Raw genomic sequence first — 25,318 nt, forward strand, 5'->3', positions numbered from 1 at the left:
ATGAAAGCGCTTCACCTCCCGGGCACACAGTCAGCAATACCCACTCACGACGATATCCATACCTATTGTCCTGGACTGTCTTCTTGAACTCAAGATTTCGGGCCTAGCCCTCAACTCCATATGCGTCCAGCTGGTGGCATTCAGTGCCTTCCTCAGCCCAATGGATGGCATTTCTGTGTTTACACACCCTACCACAGTCTGTTCCCTAAAGGGCCTGTTCCACACCTTCCCATCAGTACAAAAACTCACAGCCTTGTGGGACCTTAATCTTGTTCTCGCCGCTCTCAGAAAACCACCCTTTGAACTCCTGGTGATGTTCTCCCTTTCATATTTCTCCATGAAGGTAATCTTCTTAATGGCTATTACCTTGGCTAGATGGGTCAGTGAACTAGTGGCCATGATGGCTGAGCCCCCATACACCATATTCCACAAAGACAGTGTCTTTGCATCTATACCCTAAATTACTTCCTAAAGTGGTGTCCAAGTTCCACCTCAATCAGTGTATACACCTCAGTTTTCTACCCTAAACCCTACACCTCAACTGCAGACAGACTCCTCCACTGCCTTGATGTCTGCAGCAAGCCCTTGACTTCCAAACATCATCATAACTCTTTGTTAGCAATTGCCAAATGACGCAAGGGCCACACTGTCTCCTCACAACTCATTTCCAAATGGGTCTCTGGGTGCATCCAGGAATGCTACACGTTCAGCAATATGAGGCAACCTGATGTTATCACGGCACACTCTACCTAGGCTCAAGCAGCCATGTCACCTGTGCACATTTCTCCTCACATTACACCATCGCCTACGCAGCAGCAGCAGATGCAGGAGTAGGCCAAGCTGTATTGCACTCAGTACTTTCACCCACATTCCCACACCCACCCTCCATGCTGATCACTGCTTGCCATTCACCCACATTTGGAATCCATATAGGGACCATCATTTGAAGGAGAAGAGGAGGTTACTTATCTGTAGCTGGAGGTTCTTCAAGATGTGTGGTCCCTATTTGGATTCCAATATCTGCCCTTCTTCTCCTCTGCTCCACACTGGAATATTCAGCAGTAAGAGGGGCAGTGGAGAGGCATCAACCCACATGGCCTATTATAACCTCAGACGGAAGTACGAGGCGATGCATGATGCACGCGGGTTAATGGACTCTGCTATGAAACCTTCCAGTGCCGGCACATTGCGCACATGTGCACCCACGTTTAGAATCCAAATAGGGATCATACATCTTGAAGAACCTCCAGTTACAGGTAAGTAACCACCTCTCTTACTTCCCTGATAAATGCTCCTGTCAAACTTGCAGCTAGAGGAGAAGAATTATTTTTTATTTGATCTCTAGCCTCACTATTCTTACTGTAGAGTTTTGTACAATTACGTGCATATGACCAAATAGAATAGAGAGGTGAATGGAGAGAGATTATTTTCTGACTTGTGCATCAAATGAACTCTTATCTATGTGTCAGTTGCAAAATGGTTTTACTGGTGGTGATGCATTATTCCCACTCTGCCTACCACGTGATTTGTGATCAAGAGGTTGACTCTTGCCTCCAACTGGTCCATGCATGACACCAGCCCCCATAGCCCACTTGTAAAATTTTCAAAGACCTTCATGCTTCCTTCCATGCTGCCCCTCGTGCTTTGGAGTAGCTCCCCATAAACATGCACAAAGCTACCTGATTATCTACATTCAAAACTCTAATTTGCCATAATGCCTACAAAATAATTTACAACCGTTAGGCTGCTGGTGTGCTGTGACCGCTGCCTATCACCAGTATTGTCTGATTGTTTCCTTTATACTCCATTGTCTGTGTGTGTGTGTGTGTCTCTCTCTCTCTCTCTCTCTCTCTCTCTCTCTCATCTTTTGTCTTATACCTAGATTGTAAACTCTTTTGGGAAGGGACCATTTTTTTGTCTTGTATTTGTACAGTGTCTAGCACAATGGAGTCATGGTCCATGACTAGGCCTCCTAAGATGTGTTTACACAACATTTTGAAGCAAGCCTCCAAGTCTGGGTTGATAGACTGAGGCTAGTGGGCTTGTGCTAGCACTCTAAAAATAGTTGCATAGATAGAGCTTTGAAATTGCATCTCAGGCTCTGAAGCCCACTCTACTCCCTAGTCTTCAGAGCCTGAGCTCCAGAGTGTTGCTCCATAATGCTGTGTAGACATACTGCTAGGTGCTACAATAATACAAATGAAGAAAGAACCTATCTTAAGTCTCAGATCTCAAGCTGAGTTGCAGCATTGACAATTAGAAAAAAAATCTTTTACTTGTTAAGTAATATACCATATTTTCTCAGTTAATAGACATAGAACATTAAAAATAAACGATACCCTTACATTGTGTTGCTCTTGGTTCTCTTGTTTACTAAAACACTATTAGTTTCTCTTGTTTACTAAAAAAACAAACAAAACACAAACATGTAAAATGGATCTACATGTCATGTCAAGTGAGAAAATAGCACTTCATCCATGATTTTACACTGTATGCTATGAAACTGAAGGCTTCTTTAAATAAAAAGATAGTAAGAAAAAAAATCAAACCTCAAGCTACTCTATAGGTTTAAAAACAAAAGCCTGCTTGCTCAGTTGTATTGAGACACCCATTGACTTGGGAAAAAAAATGTTCCACCATAAAATATTTAAGTAGTTCACAGCACTGAAGAAATGCTGAAGACTTCAAAAGGAATTAACAAGGCACCACACTGCAAAGAGTGGAAGACTGACTATGATATGGAGGAAAATAAAATGGAGAAAACAGGAAAAAAAATAATTTTAGCTGCAGATATTTGAGCATAGTTTCAAAGCAAATGTTGAAGTTAATAAGATTCAGACACCTTATCAGTAAGCAAAAAAGAGCATTTAAATCTTTACTGAGATGAATTATTAGTGAACACAATATTCATCTTTTGAACTGGGAAAACTGTATGGACCAAAAATAGTTTTCTTCTCTGTGAGAAAGACCAATAGTATGAGTTATAGAATGTATATGTATTTGTCTGATTTTATTCTTGTCTTTAAGAATAAGAATGTAGCTGTTTTCCCAGAATGTAACTGGGAAAACTGTATGGACCAAAAATAGTTTTCTTCTCTGTGAGAAAGACCAATAGTATGAGTTATAGAATGTATATGTATTTGTCTGATTTTATTCTTGTCTTTAAGAATAAGAATGTAGCATTTTTACTCGTGCTTAGTAAATACTGCCCCAGTTCAAATTTCATGCAATCTTCCAGCCTTACTCTAAAAGAAGGAAGTGTATTTAAGACAGAGTTTACATTTTTTCTGATTTTTTTCTTTGTTCAGTCATCTAGAGTTCATATAACCAGGGCAGTTCTGGAGCAATTTTTGTCTTTTGCAAAATATCTGGATGGATTGTCACATGGCGCACCTTTACTGAAGCAACTGTGTGATCACATCCTTTTTAATCCTGCTATTTGGATACATACCCCTGCAAAGGTATGTGTACAGTGTAAATGTGTTGTTGCTTCTTGTACTATAAAGTGACATACAAGTTTTCCTTTACCTATGATAATTAATGCAGCTTACTTTTTTTAAATGCAGTATTAAATATTTGTGATTTTAAACCAAAGGCAAAAAAAATCCTATAATTTGCAGTTTTACATCTAACATGTATACTGAGTTTTTAATTGTTCATCTTTTGTTGAGAAATATGATAGAAATGATTATTCATCCCCAATAGTAATCAACCTGCCATTTTTTTCATGCATGGTGGCTTAAGACTGTATGAATGAAAATGAAATGCAAAATCTGAAAAATCATACTTTAAGTAGCCAAAATATGAGCCATTGGGGCAAAAAATTACTCATTATATAATAATTTTAATTCACTTACTGTTAACGTCTCTATTTAATATGAAAATAAGATTTAACTTTATATTTGTGGGCTAAAATTTTATTCTTCAGGTGCAGCTTTCACTGTATACCTATCTGTCTGCTGAATTTATTGGCACTGCTACTATCTACACCACCATACGCAGAGTAGGAACAGTATTACAGCTAATGCACACACTGAAATACTACTACTGGGTAGTTAATCCTGCTGATAGCAGTGGCATTACTCCTAAAGGACTAGGTAAGTACAATACAGTACAATTCAATTTTATAACAAACTGATTATACAACTTTCTCATAATGAATGATGATAATAGCAATGGAAACGTGAGAGCTTGTGTAGCATTTAGACGAGTTAGATGGAAGTTGATAATAGGTGACAATGTGTGAAACTGTCTGACAGCTTAAATAGTACATAAATACTTACTTTTATGAAATATTAAATGATGTTTTATTGCACTTTATGCATCTCTTTTGGGGGGTACTTTTGAAAATAATCAATTTTTAGGTGTCTTCATAGATACCTGTGGTACGTTTAAAAAAAAAAAAACTGAAATTTTTTATTTTCTGATTTTATTAACTTGTTGTTCTTCACAAGATAATTCTGTAGTTCTATATTTCTATAATACCTCTCTTCTGATTTTCTGCAGTTTGTAATAATTTTACAGTACTCTCAGAAAACGCACATTTTATGGTGCCTGTCTTATAGGCAAAAGGAACCTTCACTACACAAGATTTGACTTTTGCTTAGTGATGGACTACTGTCATAGGTGACCCTTAAAACTGCATGGACAGCTCTGATTTTTCTCTCCGAGATCTCTAATGGTGTATTTTAAACTCAGTAATATTTTCTCTCTACTCTAATTTAACAGCATTTAGTTACATACAGGTTTTTAGCTCAATAAGTAATTAAATGTAAATACCACAATAATATATAAGAGGCTAAATTGCATCTATAGTATATGTGCAGGTTTTAGGTACTGCAGTACTCCTGTTGCATTTAATGGACTACTCTTGTGTAAAGCAAACTTTTGGCTCAAAGTCTCCGAGAGCTACTGGAAGCTTACTAATATCCTCATCATCATCTGATCCTTCCTATCCTGCTGACAAACTGAAAACTTAAGAGAAATTTTATTTCTGTGCTATAATAGTGTCATACTGACATTTTTTAGCTTGAGAATACAGAAATTAAGGAAAAATATGAATAGTTTGGAATAACCATAAATTGTCAGGGAGCCGTGGGCATATGTTTTTTCCATTTCTTATGTTTATGCATAATAATGCAATTGCAGGGATTGAGCATGCTATAGAGAGGTATCCCCACTTTCGAAGTGAGGAGGCAGAGGATCTCAAAAGGAGTCACTACCAGAGCTGGGATTACACCTCAGGATTTCCTTGTTCCCAGCCCTCTGCTCATTCCGCTACAAGATACTTAGTTTTCTGTCTATGATAACATTATAAAAAACTGCAAATTACTTTTTTGTGCTTACATTTTCCATTAAAGTGTATGAGAAGTCTATATCATCATAAATTATGAAAACTGGTGATTAAGTATAGAAATAGCTTTTCTATAGATACCCACCTCAGTGAATTCCCACTATTGTCTTGCTTCAAGCATAAGACCAAGTGGGAACTTCAGTAACTTTACAGTTTGGAAACTTTGATGCACCCATAGAGGTGCCTCTTGCGTCTCTCAGTCAGGTCCTTGGGATGTAGAACCTTGGCAGTACCAGAGGGGCAGAGGCTGCAGAGTGTGCCAGGTTCGGGAATTATTGTCATAAATCATCTTACTCTGTTCTGAGCCTGGTGAGATGACTGTGTGGTAAAACCAACCAACCAATCAAACAAACCTCAAACTGATCTTTGTCTAGACTACAGAGTCCAATGTTGCTATTTGTAGAACACCATCCATTGAGGGTGCTAGATTCCGAAAATCATAGTGTCTATAAGGCCAAAACTGTGGTCTGAAAATGTGTCAAATTAATTCAGGGCTTTAAATTTGATATAAAAGGGTTTTTTCCTCTTCAGAAAATCCACCTCATACTCACATTACAACTCTCCATAATGTACCTAACTTTCTTGAATCTGCTTCAAATTGCAGACTCTGTCATGGGGTTTTCAGATATGCCAGTCAAGCTCAGATAATATGCAGTTGCTTTCAGTATGTAGATTTCTTAGCAATTTAGAGTTCAAAGCTATGGGACACTTAACAGTATTTCAGTATTTGTAGAGAGCTACAATATGTGCTATCAGGTATTGTATTTCCATCAGCATCAAGATGCTAATAAACCTCAGCCTTTCCAAAGCAAGTAATGAGAGATAATCGGATGCCAATTAGTAACACTATAATGTTGATGCCTTTAAAGCCTGTCTGCTAATGAATATGTTGGAAGTTTTATAAGAGACCTTAGAAGTGTAAGTATACCTAATTTTCAGTTTAAAATTAAAACATTGATAGTGTCATGCTTCAAATAGCTTATGAAATACTGAAAAGGAATGCAAGAATTTCTAAATTTTTCAATTTTATGTATAGTTTTAAAAATTGCTTAATTGATCACAATTTGAAAAACTATAGAAATACTTGGATGGATCTGATTAATCTTTTGCACTGGAATTACTTCCGTCCATATTAGCTATTCCATTTATCCAGTCCTTTCAAGGCATTGTGTTAAAGTTTAACAAATGCTTTAATAATTATTTTAATGATTTTCTTTAAAAAAAACATTCCTTTTGGTGTGTAGTCTTGGATTTATGTCTCAGAGGAAACAGTAAAGGCAGAAGATAATTCCTATAACAGCTGTTGAATTATAGCATTCTTTCTTTGTGTTCTTATCATGCTTCTCTAATTCACCAAATTTTAATTAAAGTGTATTTTAGTATATAGTTTTAAGCAAAAATGTACTCACTGGCTATTACACAGTTATTTAAAAGTTTAAAAATTTAAAGAGAGAGAACATAGCTCACCTTCTTTAAAAAAATATTCCATATTCTCATTGTGTTAAAAGCTCAGCATTCAGGAAGACAAGACCATTGCAGAGAAGCTAAATGAATTCTTTGCATCGGTCTCCAATGCAGAAGATGGGAGATTCCCACCCCGAGCCATTCTTTTTAGGTGACAAACCTGAGGAACTGTCCAAAATTGAGGAGTCAGTACAGGAGGTTTTGGAACTAAATTAAACAGTAATAATTCACCAGGACCACATTGTACTGATTGAAGATTTCTGAAGGAACTCAGATATGAAATTGCAGAACTACTAACTGTGGTGTATAAACTATCACTAAAATTTGCCTCTGTTCCAGATGACTGAAAGATCACTAACATAATGCCAATTTTATTTATAAAAAGGCTCCAGAGGCAGTCTCGGCAATTCCAGGCCACTAAGCCTAACTTCAGTACCTGGCTTTTGTAAAGGGAAATTATGCCTCCCAAATCTATTAGAATTCTTTAAGGGTTCAACAAACATGTGGACAAAGGTGATCCAGTGTGTATAGTATACTTGGACTTTCACAAAGCAACAAGGTCCCTCACCAAAGGCTGTTAAACAATGTAAGCAGTCATGGGATAAGAGGAAAGGTTCTCTCATGGATCAGGAAGTGGTTAAAAGATAGGAAACAAAGGGTAGGAACAAATAGTCAGTTTTCACAGTGGAAAGAGCTAAATAAGGGGGTTTCCAATGGACCAGTACTGGGACCAGTGCTATTCAACATATTCATAAATTATCTGGAAAAAGAGGTAAACAGTGACAAGGTTTGCAGATGATAACGATCTTGACTAATTTTGTAAGTCCAAAGCAGACTGTGGGGAATTACCAAGGGGTGTCTCAAAACTGGATGACTGGGAAACAAAATAGTAATAGAAATTCAGTGTTGATAAATTCAAAGTAATGCACAGTGGAAAACATAATCCTAACTATATATACAACATGATGGGGGTCTCAATTAGCTGTTACACTAAAGAAAGAGATCTTGGATTCATTGTGGATAGTTCTCTGAAAACAGCCCCTCAATGTGCAATGGCAGTCAAAACAGCTAACAATGTGAGGAACAATTAGGAAAGAGCTAGAAAAGAAGACAGTACATATCACAATGTTACTATATAAATTTATGGTATGCCCATACCATGAATACTGTGTGCAGTTCTGGTCACCGCATCTCAAAAAGGTATATTAGAATTGGAAAGGTGCAGAGAAGGGTAACAAAAATTAAGGGGGTATGGAATGTCTTCCATACGAGGAGAGATTAAAAAGACCCAGACTATTCATCTTGGAAAAAAGATGACTGAGGGGGGATATGACAGAGGTCTATAAAATCATGAATGCTGTGGAGAAAGTGAATAAGGAAGTGTTATTTTTTCCTTCACATAACACCAGAACCAGGGGTCACCCAAGGAAATTAATAGGCAGCAGCATTAAAACAAACAGAAGGAATTTCTACTTCACACAATGCACAGTCAGCCTGTAGAACTCATTGCCAGGCAGGGCCGGCTCTAACATTTTTGCTGCCCCAAGCAAAAACAGAGCGCCGCCCCGCCCCCCCCCGAGCGTCGTGCCGCCCCAGTCCCCTGCCCCCCTGAGTGTCACGCTGCCCAAGTCCCCTGCCCTCCCAAGCGTTGCGTCGCCCCCGAGCGTCGCGCCGCCCCAGTCCCCGCCCCTCCAAGTGGCGTGATGCTTGGGGCGGGACAAGCGTCACCGCCAAGTCCCCACCCCGGCGTCGCGCGCCCAGTCCCCGCCTCCCGAGCGTTGCCCCGAGCGTCACGCCACCCAAGTCCCCCGCCCCCTCCGAGTGTCACGTCGCCCAAGTCCCAGCCCCTCCCGAGCACCGCACTGCGCTGCCCAAGTCCCCGCGCCCCCGAGCGCCATGCTGCTGAAGCCTGCCCCCGCCAAGTGCCGCGCCGCCCAAGTCCCCGCCCCCCAGCATGGCGCCCCGTCTCCCCCCAGTGCTGCCTGGCCGAACCAAAAAAAACAAAAACAAACCCTGAACATGCTTCCCAGAGGACATGAAACTTCACATTAAAGTCTTGGAGCTCAGAGTCTTCAGGCTCACATGCAAGGCATTCTTTCTGTTCTTATGACATTCTGTAGAGTAGATACAAACAAACAGTACCTCAGCAATATGCCATCTAAGCAAGGAAGTGCCATCTTTTTCTCCCTCTTCAGAGAGGCAATCAAACTATGGAGCTGTTGCTAGCTGCATGGCATAAACCAGATAGCTCTCCACCTTCTGGGAGCCAAGAACATCTTGATAGATTTCCTAAGCAGACAATCTGTCAAGAATCAGAGTGGTTACTGCTGAAATCCATCACCAGGTCACTATTCCATCAATGGAAATGATAGACCTGTTTGCCACCAAGCACAGTGCTGAGTGCCCAAGCTTCTATTCCAGAGGAGACAGGAGCCACAGGATCTGTGCCAGACATTTTCCTTTGGTAGGGGAATCAGGGCCCCCTTTACACTTCCCCATGGATTCTGCTAATCCCCAGGATCATTGCCGAGGCCAGATGAGACCATGATAAATTCATTTCACAGCTCCCTACTGACTGAGCAGCCCTTATCAGGCTCCCTGGCCACCCAGACCTGGTGTCACCCAGAGGCAGCCCTTATCAGGCTCCCAGGCCACCCAGACCTGGTGTCACAAAATCAAGATAAAGCATTCCATCCAGACCCAAAGTTGCTGAAAATGATGTCTAGGATGTTGACTGGCTGAGTGCCCTGGAAAGGGATGGCCACTCACACATCAAGGAAATCTTAGCACAGAGCAACAAGCTTCCCATGAGGAAAACTCCTCCAAATGGAAAAGGTTCTTGATATGGGTGGCCCAACACAGCCTAGAGCTGGGGCAGGTTCCAGTACTGGTGATTCTGGACCATTTACTGCAGTTAAAGTATATTGGGCTTTCATTTAGTTCAGAGTCCATCTAGAAGCCATATCATCCATTGATATAGCCACTCTTGGTCTTTTCTCATCTAATGGTTTCTGAATTCCTTAAAGACTTAATGCATTTTTACTCATTGGTTATGGAAACTACTTCAGGATGGACCTCAACATTGTCCTTTTGAAGCTTATGGAGCTCCACCCATCCATGCTCTTCCCATAGTGCTTTGTTCACCATCTTATTTTCAGGTGATCTTTCTGGTGGTGATCATCTTGGCCAGAGGAGTGAATGAGCTTCAGGCACTCATGCTGGAACTCCTTTATACCTTGTTCCATAGGGACAAAGTGGTACTGAGGCATCATGCAAAATTCACCCTCAAGATGGTTTGTGAATTCCACTTAAACCAGCCAAGCAACTTATATGTGTTCTTCCTAAAGCCCCATTCCAAACCTTCAATGTATCCAGAGCTCTTCAATATTGCATGGACATGGCCAAATCTTTCAGATTATCCTCGCATCTATTTCTGGCTGTGCCTCCCCAAACAGCCAGGTGTGGCCTGGCCCCCGTCCTTCCCCCCCTGCTTCTTGCCCCCTGACAGCTTGGGACTCCTGCCCCATCCAATCCCCCCATTCCCTGATGGGGCCCCCCCCCCAGGATCTCTGCCCCATCCACCCACTCCCTGTCCCCTGACCGCCCCTGGAACCTCCACCCCTGCTGCCCCATCCAACCCTCCCTCCTTCCTGACTGACCCCCAGAACCTCTGCACCCATTCAACTCCCCCCATACCCTGCCCTCTGACCACCCCACTCCCGACCACCACCCCGAACTCCCCTGCCCTCTATCCAACCCCCCCGCTCCCTGCGCCCTTACCGTGCTGCCTGGAGCACTGGTGGCTGGCGGCGTGGCTGTGGCTGGAGCCAGCCACGCCACCGTGCAGCACAGAGTCAGGCCACGGCTCTGCAGCTGCACTGCCCAGAGCATTGTGCCAGCAGCGCAGCGCACTGAGCCTGTGAGGGAGGTAGAACAGCGGGGGAGGGGCTGGGGGCGAGCCTCCTGGTCCAGGAGCTCAGAGGCTGGGCAGGAGGGTCGTAGTTTTCCCACCTCTATACTAGTTACTCCTTTAGCTCAAGTGGTATAAGTCTGTGCTGTGGATCTAGAGGTTACATTTTTTCTGATGACCCTTCTGGAGACAGTCAGTATGGTTCTATATGATGGCACTTCTGTTTCTTCTTTAAGTGTCTTCTGAATGTTCCCACTTTTTGAACATGAGTGATTGGTGCTAATGAACAGTGCAGCCCTTCCACTAGTAGTGCTTGTTAGAGCAAATCATGCTTCCCTCTCTAACTCCTCCCCTGAGAACTCCAGCATGTTCTGAGGGTGGGGCTATAAAAAGGGGCACCATAGTAGTTGCCATTTCAATTCTTGCTAACTTGCTGACCAAGATGGGTTTGACTCATTCTCATTAAGATCCGTAACAGTTTAAATAAGTGCTCACACTTCTGAACCATCTCTCCTCTCCCCCACATGGAAAAAGGACAGGAAAAAACCACATCTCATACTACAACTACAGGGAAGGAGGGTGAGGCAGCTAAAGGGAACAAGGGTAGGTCCATACTTACCCACCAGGTCTACGCGGAGAGTTCGACTTCTCGGAGTTCGAACTATCGCGTCTAATCTAGACATGATAGTTCGAACTCCGAACGCACTCCAGTCGACTCCAGAACTCCTCCACCACAAACGGCGGTGGCGGAGTCGACGGGGAAGCCGCGGAGTTCGATCCCGCGGCGTCTGGACAGGTAGGAAATTCGAACTAAGGTAGTTCGACTTCAGCTATGCTATTCGCGTACCTTAGTTCGACCCCCCGCCCCGTAGTGTAGACCAGGCCCAAGAAGCTTTAAAAGCCTGGATAGATGTTTAAATTAATTGGGGGAGGGAGTAGTGAGGGGTCAATCGGCTCTCATCTCCCTTTGCCTGGCCAAAGGGAGGCAGAGAATCTCTGAAGGAGTAGGAGCCCCCTACACACACACACGTTCCCAAACATGTGGTTCCCCCACCTCTGGGGCTGTCCACCATACTGTGGGTCTGATCAAGTTTCCCGCCCAGTGAAATGGGTGGGTGGCTTTGTATAACACAAATACAAAGCAATGTTCATAAAATGAAAATACTTTCTACCATAAGAATTGCAGTGCTTGAATGTTACCACACTACATTTTAAAAGTGGCTTTTGGTACTTCAAGATGAAAGAATGAAGCCTGTTGTCTGTGACTAGAAATTTTACTGTAAGAAACTGAAAAATGTCACAGTATGGGAAAACGGCACAAGACATTTCATTGTCAGAGACAACTGAAACTCTGAGCTAATTTGGTATATGGCTTTTTAGATTTGGAGGAAATTTCAATGGAAATGTTGCCAATTTCAGAAATTCATTGTGGATGTTACAGTGCATTTGAATGCACTGTATCTTTGGAAGCATGAAATGTCTGATTAAACTGTAAACCTATTTCTTTTAGACATTTACAAAGCTTAATGCATTCTTGTATTATGGACATATAGCTTCTCTTATTACTTGTGGAGGTAAGGAAATACATTTTCTTTAATATTAGTACAATAGCTTGATTTAATATCAGCGACAGACAAAACCTGCTTTAAGGCTTTATTCCTGTGTAGTGTCTTAAGAAGCAAAATGTGGGTCTTTTTGTGACCTTCTAGTTAAACGAATATTGTTTAGAGCCAATGTATTTGTAAGTTTATATAACAAGTCTCTCGATACAGAAACTATATTTGCTTGTCATCTCCGTATACCTCTCCTGAAAAGGGAATTGCAAGCACTGTGAATTATTTCAAAGGTTGATTAGTTTATGTAGCTTTGTAAATATTTTGGATCTGCTGCTTGGATACTGCTTTGTAATTTCAAGCAACAATGCTCATCTTTGGATTTTGTACAGTAGAAATTGAGGCTTAATTTTCAAGTAATCAACACTTAAAAAAAAAAAGGATGCAGTACTTTAGAAATTTAGTACCTCGGAACACACATCATTAGCACACTGTACATTGAGACAGATCTACAAAGTGATATTTTACTATTTACTAGCAATACAACATGGAAGGAAATCCAGTTTTACACCTTAAATTGTGAGTTTTACCATTTAAAGTTGTGTTTTGTAAGTGTTCTTAACCAAGAATCCACCAACCAATCATAATGGATGGGTTTCTCTCCTATGGCAGCTCAAGAGTAGAGCTGAGTGAATAATTGATTTTTTTTTTTGTTCAGTGGCAGAACCAAAAACTGTAGGGGGGAAAATAAGCCCTTTGAACTGAAGCTGAATTGTTTTGTTTGTTCTCACTAAAACAAAACAAATGTTCGGGACCTTCTAAATGTTTCAAATGTCCTTTCAAAACATTTTTTACCAATGTTCTTTTTTTTCTTTTACAGTTTCCCCCCCAGTTGAAACTCTTTGTTGAATTCAACCCCAGTGTCCCTCCTTCTCTCCTTCCCTTGAGCCCCTCTGACATTCCCTACCACCCATCATCATTTATCCCTCCTCCTCGATGCCGCCCCACACCCCTTTCAACCTTATTCCCCACACTCCTCCTCCTGTCTCCCCTGCCAGCAATCATTCACATGTGTTTTTTTTTAACAAAAATACTTTTGATTATATTCCTCCACCCCAACAAAAGCAAAACACTTTCCAGTCATATTATAGCAATATGCTGTGTGAATTTTTTTCCAGATTCCTGCCCTGGGTGACACTTGAACTGACACTGGCTGGATAGGTCCAGCTTGTGTGAAACTTGAAGGCTAAAAGTTCTGTTAACTCCCCTGTCCGTGCATGCCCAGTGTAATCTGTCTGGGGCATGAGCCTTAGAACTGCTTGACGCATGTATCACTGCAGAAGCAAACTTTTTTCCAAACCACATTTTAATTTGATTTCCCCCAAAGGGCACATTGGGCCATGCACTGTGTTGGGGTAACTCCTGAACTTTGGAGACCTTGGTGCAATGATCTGAGTCCTGGTTTCAGGGCCGTCCTTAGGATTTCTGGTGCCCTAGGCGAGATTATTAAACTGGTGCCCCTGTGCCTGATCTGCTCTTAGCAACACAAATATAAGCATACAGTATTGGAAAACTTGCCACATTCACGTTATTAAAACCAGTTTAACTTAATTAAGCACACTGTAATGCTGATGCACTAGCACTAAAGAAGTAGCACTATAGAAAAAATTCTGATTTGACAGAATGATGCAAATAATATAATTTTTTTAATTTGTCAAAATTTTACTGGAAATTTATATGAAGAGGTATTGAAACAAAGATTTGTTTTTAATTAAAAGCAATCTTTCTGGCTTTTTTGGCTGCAAAATCAGTTTAACAAGCTGGGTTTCCAAACAGTGGGAAAATATAACCCTAGTTTTACTGCAAGGTAAAGCACAAAGTGACCAAAATGAAGTCAGCACAGAATCATCTCATCTAGATTAAGGTAGCACAGAAATGTTACAGAAGTCCTATTGTACCTTATTTTTGTTTGGAAAGACATTAGCAATAGCAGCACATTCACATGATAAAATACATGATAAATCACTGCCTCTAAAGTTCCATCAAAAACTGACATTTTCACAGCTCTAGCATGATCTGCTGTACAGATTCTTCACAAGGAAGTGTCCCTGGCCTTTTTAACTCTCATTAACTATGTATTTACTTTATGAAAGTTGGAGAAAACATTGTGAAAACGTAAAACATTGGCTGCCCAACTTCTGGGCTGGCAAAAGCTATACTGACTCACAGGAAAAAAAAATGCAGGAGAATCTTAGTACAACATATGGTCAGTCTATACCAGGGGTCGGCAACCTTTCAGAAGTGGTGTGCCAAGTTCACTGTAATTTAAGGTTTCTCGTGCCAGTAATACATTTTAACGTTTGTAGACGGTATCTCTCTATGTCTATATTATATAAATAAACTATTGTTATTATCTGAGGTCCTGGCCACCGGTCCTGCTCAGGCCACTGCCAGCTGAGTAAATGAAACCCCAGACCGGCAGCGGGCTGAGTGGGACTGGTGGCTGGAACCCTAGACAAGGATCCCAGGCCCTGCTCAGCCCACTGCTGGTCTGGGGTTCTGACCACCAACTCCTGCCAGCCAGGATCCCGGCTGCCAACCCCCCTCAGCCCGCTACCAGCCTGGGATTCTGCTCACCCAGGCTGGCAGGAGGCAGAGTGGGGCCGGCGGCTGGGCTCCTGACTGGCAAGGGGCTGGCAGCCGGAACCCCGGAGTAGCAGTAGGCTGAGTGCTGCCGGCACCCCAGACTGGCAGCAGACTGAGCCACTCAACCCTCCACCGGCCCTGCTCAGCCCGCCACCAGCCCACTCAGCCCACTGCCGGCTGAATGAATGGAACCCCAGGCTGACAGCAGGTTGAGTGGTTCAGCCGGCCTGCTCAGCCCGCTGCCAGCCTGGGGTTCCTTGGGGGTCCCCAGGCCAGCAGCAGATGCTGAGTGGGGCCGACGGCCGGTATCCCAGCTGGCAATAGGGCAGCAGCCGGAACCCCAGAGCAGTGATGGGCTGAGCCGCTCAGCCTGCCGCTGCGTACCATCAAAAATCAGCTCACCTGCCACCTTTGGCGCGTGTGCTGACCCCTGCTTTATACACTAGTAAGGAGATGAGCATATTACAGTTGTTGGAGGGCTCTTATCAGGAGTAACAGGCTATAGGAAAGTCAGTCAACATATTTTTGTTTCTCTGATGAAAACTGGCCCACTCCCTGCCTCAAACCAAACCTGTCACTAATAATTGTCAACTTAATTTTCTGTTTTTGGCTAAGATATTGATTTTTTTTAAAAAAAAAATATTGAAATTGGATTAAGGATTGTTAGCAAGAATTTTTGGCAAACAAAGTTGTTAAATCACAATCTAAATGGCAACACAGTACTGCTTTCATGCTTGGCTCACCCCCCAGCCTGCTGGTCCAACAGCTGCAGTAGACCCCAAAATCCACCTCTTGGGGTGCAGAGTGGCAACAGCAGCAGCAAACCCTCAGGTCCAATCACACGCCAATGGGCACCACCACCAGCCTTACGGACCATGATGAAGTTAGCACAGCATCTGATCTCAGGGACAGGTCACCCATGGAGCCACAGCAGCTCATCCTGCCCTGTGTAGCTCCCCCCAGATGAGGTGGATCGCTGGCAGCTGCCAGCCCGGGGGAGAGGTGCTCCCCAGATAGGGTGCCCAGATCCAGATGTTCTGATTTTATAGGGCCAGTCCCGATATTTGGGGCTTTGTCTTATATAGGCACCAATTACCCCCACCTAGAGTGACCAGACAGCAAGTGTGAAAGATCAGGACGGGGTGGGGGTAAAAGGAGCCTATATAAGAAAAAGACCCCAAAATTGGGACTGGCCCTATAAAATAGGGATATCTGCTCACCCTACCCCAACCCCCTGTCCTGATTTTTCACACATCTGGCTAACCCCAGCCCAGCCCTGTGTGACATTTCAATCCTGGCCGAGGAAGTGAGTTACTTTCACTTTCATTCCTCAGCAGGCAGGCAGCCAGCCTCCTCCCCCCACCTACCCCCTAGCACCTCACCCAACCCAGCCCTGACGGAGGGGAGGGAGGAGAGAGAGAGGGATGCTCCTGGGGAGGAGGGAGAAAGGAGGGGGTGCTCCATGGGGAAGGAGGGGGAGAAGAATGGATGTTATGGGGGACAACAAAGGATACTGGTTCCAGAGCCGCAGAGCCTGCCTTACCTCACCTCAGCCAGGGGGAGGGGAAGAGTCACACTCACAGGTGAGCTCCTTCCCCAACCCCTACCACATCCCCTTCCCAGAGACCCCAGCAGCCAATCCCCTCCCTCAGCCTGTGCTGCATTCGGCTCTCTCTAGGACCCAGCAGCCTGCTCTTACATGCTCCACTGCTTCCCATCTGTCCGGCTGGCTATTCTGCCTATGCCTAAGGACGGCCCTGCCTGGTTTGATCTCTCCCTCTGTGCAAAAAAGCATTACCAGAATAGATTAAGACAAGCTGGGGTGGGGGAACTGCATCTCAGGAACCCCTCCCCTCTACTCCCATGAAGCACACCAAATTTCAAGGCAATTCAAGTAACATTACAGATCTTAGAGCACTTAGAATAGTTGAACTTTAAACAGAAATCTGATCTTAACTTTAAACTACAGCAGAGCTGCCATTCTGCTATAATCATAGTCTGTTCTGTTAAATCTGTGATAAAATGTCAAGACAGGAGATTTTCACAAGGTTGCGTATTTATAGCCATAGTATATAAAGACATTTAGCAGTAGGCAATTGAGAGTAAGGTTCCTAACAGTTATATTCCTTCCTTCTTAAATTATTTTTCTGTGGAAATTGTTGAAAAGAAAATAGTTAACTCCTTTCTATTTCTTTATGATGGATGGTGCCTTTTAATGATTGTATTAAAAACTGAGTATTCCTCAAGTTGCCCAAGTAACCTCGGTGGTATGTTTCTGCTATTTACATTTTTATTTGAAGTTGCACCATTTCAAAATGTGTTATATGGCTATTTAAAACAAAAGCAAGGTAAGGACTGAATGTTGCAGTTTAAATTAAAAATCTTAACATGACCTGGAATGAAAAAAAATGGTAATAGTGATGTCGTAAGCCTATTAGTTCTCCAGTTATCCATACTCTGTTTTTCTTAAAAGGCACTAAGTGATACTTGAATTTTTAATGTCAGAAACCTGCGAAGAAAAGCTTAAAAATTTATTATTTTCCTCTCTGGGTCACTCTTAATAAGTAATGGCTGCAACAGCAATACATTAATTTGGTGGTACATCCCTACCCATCCTGGCTACTAGCCATTGATGGACTTATCCTCCATTAAGTTATCTAGTGCTTTTTTGAACCCTGTTATAGTCTTGGCCTTCAGAACATCCCCTGGCAATGAGTTACACAGGTTGACTATGTGTTGGGTGAGGAAGTACTTCCTTTTGTTTGTTTTATACTTGCTGCCTGGGTGATCCCTCATTCTTGTGCAAGTAACATCTCCTTATTCACTTTATCTACACCAGTCAAGATTTTATAGACCTCTATCATATTCCCCCCCCCTTATTCTTCTCCTTTTCAAGCTGAAAAGTCCTAGTCTTTTTAATCCCTCCTCATACAGAAGCTGTTCCATTCCTCTAATAATTTTAGTTACCCTTCTCTGTACTTGTACCAATTCCAATATTCTTGAGATGGGGCATTCATATTTGCACACAGTAATCAAGATGCGGGTGTACTATGAATTTATATAGTGGCATTATGATATTTACTGTCTTATTGTCTATCCCTTTCCTACTGGTTCCTAATATTGTTAGCTTTTTTGACTGCTCCTGCATATTGAGCAGATGTTTTCAGAGAACTATCCATAATGACTCAATGATCTCATTCTTGAGTGGTAACAGCTAATTTAGACCCCATCATTTTATATATGTAACCCTTCTGCCCCTCTGAGTTGGCAGCAACAAGGGCCGGGTTCAGTATCCAGGGGTTCCGTTTCAATAACACAATGCAAAACCGGCTCGAGCCCCCACCCAGTGACCTGGGACAATTACCTACCACCCCCCCGGGCGCCTCTAGGAGGCAATACTTCGAAGTCTGAGTGTAGCAAAATCCTTTTAATAAAGGAGGGAAACAATGTGGCATCACATTGGAGAGACACCACAAACAGGACTATACACAAACCATAAGCAAAAACCCACCTCCAAGTACATTTGGCACTGTCCTAAGGGTCTTAAGTCCAATCACCCCAAAGTCCAACAACCCAAAAGTCTCAGTCTCCGGTCAGTGCCACCCCAGAGTTCAAAAGTTTATCTGCAGAGTTTTACCCCCCCCCCAGCCTGGGTGGAAATGGGGGGGGTCACACACACAGGGTGCTAGGGACACCTTACGTGGGCCAGGGCCGACTGCCCCGCTTCTCCGTGGAGTTCTGCTGCAGCCTTCACCACGACTGGCTCCACTCCACCAGCTGTGCCGCTCCTCCAGCAGACCCGTGAACCACGTCAGCCGTCCCCCACAAACCGCTCCACACTGCTCACTGTTCCATGGGCTGCTCCAACGTGCTGCAGACTGCTCCGCTCTGCCAGCTGCTTGGTGATAGATCTTCAGGCTCTCCCACTACTTAACACAGCACTCAGTGATCTTAGCTTAGTAAGCTTAGCTCTTTTAGTGATTTCAGCTCCTAGTGATTTCAACTTGTAGTAGGAGAGCCCCACTGCCACATGGCCCAACGTGAATTCAGGTCAGCAGCCTCTAGATGGACTCCTAAAGGATTCAAAATTAGCTCTGCTCTTTAACAGTGGAGAGAGGAGGAAGTGCAATTGGTGTTCCAGGCCCTCAAAAGGGGCCCATACCATCAGGTACACACACCAGTCCCCAGCCTCTCTCCCTTCACTGGGTTTTGGAACCCCTGTCCCTTGTCTGGCAAGTACTATTTAATGTAGGTTGAGTCATTTCTGTCATAAAGCAGTCTCATAGTTCCTCATTCACATAATTAAGGTAACAGCCCCTTTTTTTCCTTCCTGCCCCAATAACAAAGAAATTGGGGATTCCACAGTGTGAAAATAACCTTCCCATGCTGCTGTGTGTTATGCTAAGTGGAGTGGGTTTACCAATGCAAATGCACATTCCTAAAATTCCTTTGCCCACTCCTCATAATGTACCACCAGATGTCAGGGTAGGGCTCATCCTGACTCTGCTTACATATATATAGTTGGGATAATATTTTCTCATGTGCATTACTTTGCATTTATCAAGACTGAATTTCATCCATCATTTTGTTGTCCAGTTTTGTGAGATCCCAAAGAGTTTGTAACTCTGTGCAGTCTGCATTGGACTTAACTATCTTGAGTAGTTTTGTATTGTCTGCAAATTTTGCCACTCCACCTTCCCCCTTTTTCAAGACAATGTGTGAATATGTTAAACAGTACTGGTCCCAGTGTAGACCCCTGGGAGGCACCATTATTTACTTCTCTCCTTTCTGAAAACTGTTTATTCCTACCCCTTCTTTTCTGTCTTTTAACCAGTCACTGATCCACGAGAGGACCATCCCTCTTTTCCCATGACAGCTTACATTGCCTAAGAGCCTTTGGTGAAGGACCTTGTCAAAGGCTTTCTGAAAATCTATGTACACTATATCACCGGGTCCCCTCATCCACATGCTTGTTGACCCTCTCATAGAATTCTAGTAGATTGGTAAGGTATTATTTCCTTTTACAAAAGCCATGTCGACTCCTCCCCAACAATTGTGTTCATCTGATAATTCTGTTCTTTACTGTAGTTTCATCCAGTTTGCCTGGTACTGAAGTTAGGCTGTAATTGCCAGGATCTCCTCTGGAGCCATTATTTAAAAATTGGCATCACATTAGCTATCCTCCAGTCATCTGGTACAGAAGCTGATTTAAATGATAGGTTACATACTATAGTTAGTAGTTCTTCAATTTCATATTTGAGTTCTTTCAAAACTCTTGGTGAGTAACATCTGTTCCTAGTGACTTATTACTGTTTAATTTATCAATTTGTTCCAAAGCCTTCTCTAATGACACCTCAGTCTGGGACAGTTCCTCAGATTTGTCACCTAAAAAGAATGGCTCAGCTTTGGGACTAGTTACTTCTGTTACAGTCTTTTCTGTATGCCTCTCTGTGGAGAGTTTTAAGCAGAGACTACACTTCTGAGTGTGAACCCCACCTTTGGTAGGGCACTTTGCTCTTGGTAAGTTAAGAACAAGGTCTTATTTCTCAAAATTATTGTGATGCCAGTCAGTCTATCCTTAGATAACTAAGACAGTGGGCAAAAGAACTTTACTTCTGGCCAGGTGGAACCTGTCTTATTTTTAATAACCAGCCAGTTTATAATTGGACAAAGTACATTATCTTAACTAAATTTAAATCAGTTACTTAGAGGGAGCCATGTAGGATCTGCCTTAAAACAGGCCAATTACAGATACTGAGAATCTTAAATCCATTAAATCCCACTATTTCTCTGCTTACCACCATTGAGCCCTGTGTCCTCTCCAGCAACATGTGGTCTAACCATGTGGGGATAGATTCACAAAAGGACTAATGTGCCTAGCTCCCATTTTAGGCCCCACTGGGGTTCACAAAGCCCCAGCTCATCTGCCCCTGAACACTGTAGACACCTAAACTTGCTCATCACCTACATTTTTGCAGTAAAATTTTCCTAAACATCTGTTTCTGCTTGTGAGCATGCACACTGCAACCCCACACTAGGCATCTGGATGCCTAAGCCCCAGAGTGATTCATGTACCAGGAGAGATTGAAGGAGCCCCACATCAGACTGTGCTATAGCCCAGTGGCAAGGGCACTCACCTGAGAAGTAGCACATATGGAGGGGGTACTTGAACTGAGTGTTTCCCACAGGTCAGGTGAATACCTTTACCACTGGATTAAAAGTTTTATGGGGTAAATCCCCAGCTTCTTGCTAAAATTGCATAGGTATCTCATGAAGAAAGGGTCTGCCACTAAGAATCCCAAATTGAAGGGAGGTGCATCCCTGCAGCCTGGGCTTAAGCAGTTACCTCCAAAAGAGAGTTGGGGCTTAGGACACATGCAAGCTTGACATCTCCCTTTGGCTGCTTTAGGTTAGGGCCCTGTCTCCCTCCATTCCATGTATAGGGAGGGTAGGTGCCAAATTCAGGATTTGTGAAACCAAGTGATTTTCTAGGCACCTAAACAATAAGTGTCCTTGTGCTCAAGTTTCTTTGGGAATCTAGCCTTTGGTGATTAACTGGAGAAACTGTCAGTATTTTAAGTTGCAATAATATTTTCATATCTCAATAAAATCTTTAAGAATTTTAAATCTAATCCTTTGGCACATTCATATTTAAATTTATCTTACAATCAGTGTTGAAATATTGGGGAGGTTTCCTTGGGTTGGTTTCTTTGTGAATCCTTCTCTATTTTTGTTGTAGAGATGGGCATGATGCATTGATGATTGCTTGCTGTTTAAGCTGGGTAGCAGCGGGCCTGTGGGTGGGTTTGAGAGATGTTCTCTTTAGAGTTTTTTTTTCTTCCTATTTTTATGACATTATAGAAGAACACACCTCTTTCAGACTTTTTTAGATTCAAATTGGTTGCTGTCACTTTTTCATTGCCTCCATGCAGTTGGCTAAGGTGACATGTTCAGTTTCTGAATATGCAGTCTGTTTGATGAATATGCATATTTTTGTTGTCTTTCTTCTTCCAATTACACTTGTTCTTTTATAGAAAAGTTTTTATATGAACAGTCTTTTAAAATAACTCTGAGAAAGTCTTTAACTTAAATAGTTTTCAATGTAGTTGCTGATTCATTATAATAATTTTGAAGGAATTATTTTTTTGTCTTCCTGAGTGAGGTGAGTGAGTTGCGTGAGTTCTACCAGTAATTAATTAATTTCCCATTAATACAAATATTCTATACTTAAATGTCTTCTTACATTTGTAATTAGTTTAGCAAGATCATTTGATTCCATGTTGATAGGTAAAGCATTTTACCATGTAGATAGCAATGATATTAGGAGCTCTGTATTTATCTAACATATTTGTAAGTATGTATTTCACAAAGGTGCTTTCCATTTCAACATTTAAGAAATAACCTAAAAGTTTAAAATATTTCAAACTACACATCTTTTTCCTGGTGTTGTAAGGACACAAACAGAGGGTTTTATTTGAAAAGAGAAAAGGGGAGGAGTGAGTTGGTATAGGCCTACTTTACCCATACATTTTATGCTTTGATAAGGACTTCAATGTTGCTTCTCTTTGAAGTCCTTCTTGTGTTTTCCAGTTGCAGTCTTTACAATTAAAAGTCCTATCAAATATTTTTATACAAAACATCAGTCACAATAAACAAGCTTTCATCCATTTTTCAAAATATAAAATAAAAGAAATTGGCATAGAACGTTAAACCAAGATAAAGTTTAAAATGCAGCTCTTAGGGTGTTTATAAACAAAGTTCTTCTTCGAGTGATTGCTCATATCCATTCCATGTAGGTGTGCGCGTGCCACGTGCACGTTCGTCAGAAGACTTTTACCCTAGCAACTCAGTGGGTCGGCTGGGAGCCCCCTGGAGTGGCGCCACCATGGCCCCGGATATATACCCCAGCCAACCCACCCACTCCTCAGTTCCTTCTTACCGCCCGTGTCGGTCGTTGGAACAGTGGAGTGCAGCTTAGCTGACCTCCACCTCCCTAGCATTCTCATAGTTCTTGTGTATATAGTTCTCAAATTAGTTTAAACTTAGATAGTATAGTTAATTCTTAGTTGTTAAGTTAGAGTTCAGTAAGTTTAGTGGGTTCGGGGCTTAGGCCCTCCCCGCACCGGGACCGGAGCTCATGCCCTGCTCCCCGGGATTCAAGCCGTGCTCGGCTTGCCATCGCCCGATGCCTACAGGAGATCCGCACGACTCCTGTTTGAAGTGCCTCGGGGAGTCGCACTTATCGGCTAAGTGCTCAATTTGTAAGTCTTTTAAGCCTCGCACCAAAAAGGAGAGGGACATTAGACTTAAACAGCTCCTCATGGAGGCGGCTCTTACCCCTCTGTCCTCGGCACCGAGTGCACCTCCATCGGACTCGAGGAGTTCCTCTTCGGCACCAGGCCGCACCGGTGCGTCCACTCTGTCCCGGCACCGGATGTCACCGGCTCCTAAGTCAAGCCAGAGGCGCTCGCTCTCTCCTCGAGCGAAGAAAGCTAAGACCTCTGCCACTCTGGCACCGCCCGAGATGCGGCACGAGGGCACGGCTCCGTCGCACCGCCCGGTGCATGCAGCCACCGCGGTGCCTGCTAAGCCGTTGCCGTCGACTACGGTTCACCAAGGCCCGTCGAGTCCGGCTCCTGTCTCCCCGGCACCCGCCGTGGTCGAGTTGATTGTGCCATCCACGCCAGAGGTCTGTGAGGTAGCGAAGGACCTGATCGCGCTGTCGGATGCGGCACCGCCACCACCCCTGGCACCGTCGGTGCGGGTCATCCAATCAATTGGGAAGCCAGCCCTGATCCATCCTGCTCCCGACCGGCACCGCTCCCATTCGCGGTCCCGCCGGCGTTCCAGGTCCCGGCACCGTTCTCGCTCTTCACGCCGCTCGTAGTCCCGGCACCACTCCTCGGCACGGCGCCGGTCAGACTCGCGGCACCGTTCTCGATCCCAGTCGCCGTCATATTACTCACGGCACCGCTCGAGGTTACGGCACCACTCCACCAGAAGCCGCTCCCGACGCCGATACTCCAGGTCCAAGTCGACCTCCCGGCACCGGGCCGGTCGTAGGTCCCGGTCTCGTTCTCGGCACCGGAGTTCTTTGCGGCACCGCTCCCTGGTGCGGAGGAGCACCAGATCGGTGGGGACATCAGCCCAAGGCCTATCTGCTCCACCATGGCCTTCCAGACATCCGTCGGCTTCGTCCCAGGCGCGAAGTTACTACTCCCAGGACCAGGAGGCGGATGTGCCAGAGGGCTTGTTTCAGGAAGCACATTCCGAAGTGCAGGGTAATCAGCAGTGGCACTTTTGGACACCATGGGCGTACCATCAGGCCCAAGGTGCTCCTCTGGTTCCACTGCGGGCCGCCTCTTTGGAGCATCGAGCCCCTGAGGCCACAATTAGCCATCCTCCACCAGCTGGCATGGACACCCAGTTACCTCCTGCAGCCACCTCACAGGTGCAACTGGAGCAGGAGCCGCAGCTTGAGGAGCAGATGCAGGATGCCCTCGCCCCCGGTGTCTCGTCCTCTTCTTCACTTCATCGTCTTCGAGCCCAGCCCGGCAGCTCAACCTCTCTCCCTCTCACCTCACCATCAGGTAGCCCTGAGAGGTCAGGTGTCGAGGGGAGTCCTGTCTGTTATCCGGGGCGCGCGGACCACCAGAGTGGCTGCGCCGGCTATCAAACTATCAAAAAGCCCAAGCAGCAGATACATTGTGGCACGGCTCTATTCCACACACAGCAAAAAGAGAGAGTGAAAATAACACATGGTGCCATCCTGTGGGTATGAGTCTTCTATATGCATCCCTCCTCCTCTCCCCCAGTCCCCAGTCCAGAGGAGCCATGGACAGCCCTCCATGGCCCGGCCATCCCCAAAAATCCAAAGAGGCTGGATCAGATGAACTCCCCTCCGCCGTGGTGCCCGGGCGGTGCCCAGAGCTAGCTAGCACAATCAGCGCGCCTACGACATAACACCTGGGACATAATCTGGGCGGAATGGTGAAATTTAATCTCCGGGAGTTAGATTCCCGCCAATTTAAGCGAAGGAGGAAAGGAAGGTGCTAGGGAGGAAGGAAGCCCTGTAGGCTTCCCTAGGACGCAGGGGACTCTTTTGGCAGGCGGACCTTGGTGGCGTTACCATGAGGCCTGGCTGCAGGCGGCTGCAGGCCAATCCCCTTCCGTCCAGCTCACAGTAGGACATGAGGACCAGGCCTGAGAAAGGGCAACAAGACACTCGTAACCTGAAACAGCACAGGGCAGAACTAGGAAGGAGATAGGGTAGAACTTGGCGCCCGTCCCGTATGTGCAGGCAGCCAGCCCCCCAGCGCCCTTTCCGCGCCTGTCCCCAGACAGAGACAAGATTCCGTCAGCGGGCAGATGAGGGCGGGAGGCCACAGACGC

At 44.2% G+C, this 25,318-nt stretch overlaps 1 protein-coding gene across 7 annotated transcripts in view; it reads left to right on the forward strand.

Annotated features, from left to right (window-relative positions):
- The window catches only part of NBEA (neurobeachin), an 831,523-nt gene that overhangs the window by 249,574 nt on the left and 556,631 nt on the right, over positions 1 to 25,318 (forward strand). For all 7 annotated transcript variants that reach the window (XM_039530859.1, XM_039530876.1, XM_039530902.1 and 4 more), the window contains exons 12-13: positions 3,309 to 3,461; positions 3,929 to 4,097. In XM_039530859.1, the coding sequence (XP_039386793.1) occupies positions 3,309 to 3,461; positions 3,929 to 4,097 (322 nt within the window). The remainder of the gene's footprint in view (positions 1 to 3,308; positions 3,462 to 3,928; positions 4,098 to 25,318) is intronic.

The sequence above is a fragment of the Mauremys reevesii genome, linkage group 1, assembly GCF_016161935.1.
Source record: "Mauremys reevesii isolate NIE-2019 linkage group 1, ASM1616193v1, whole genome shotgun sequence".
In the NCBI taxonomy this organism is placed as follows: domain Eukaryota; kingdom Metazoa; phylum Chordata; order Testudines; family Geoemydidae; genus Mauremys; species Mauremys reevesii.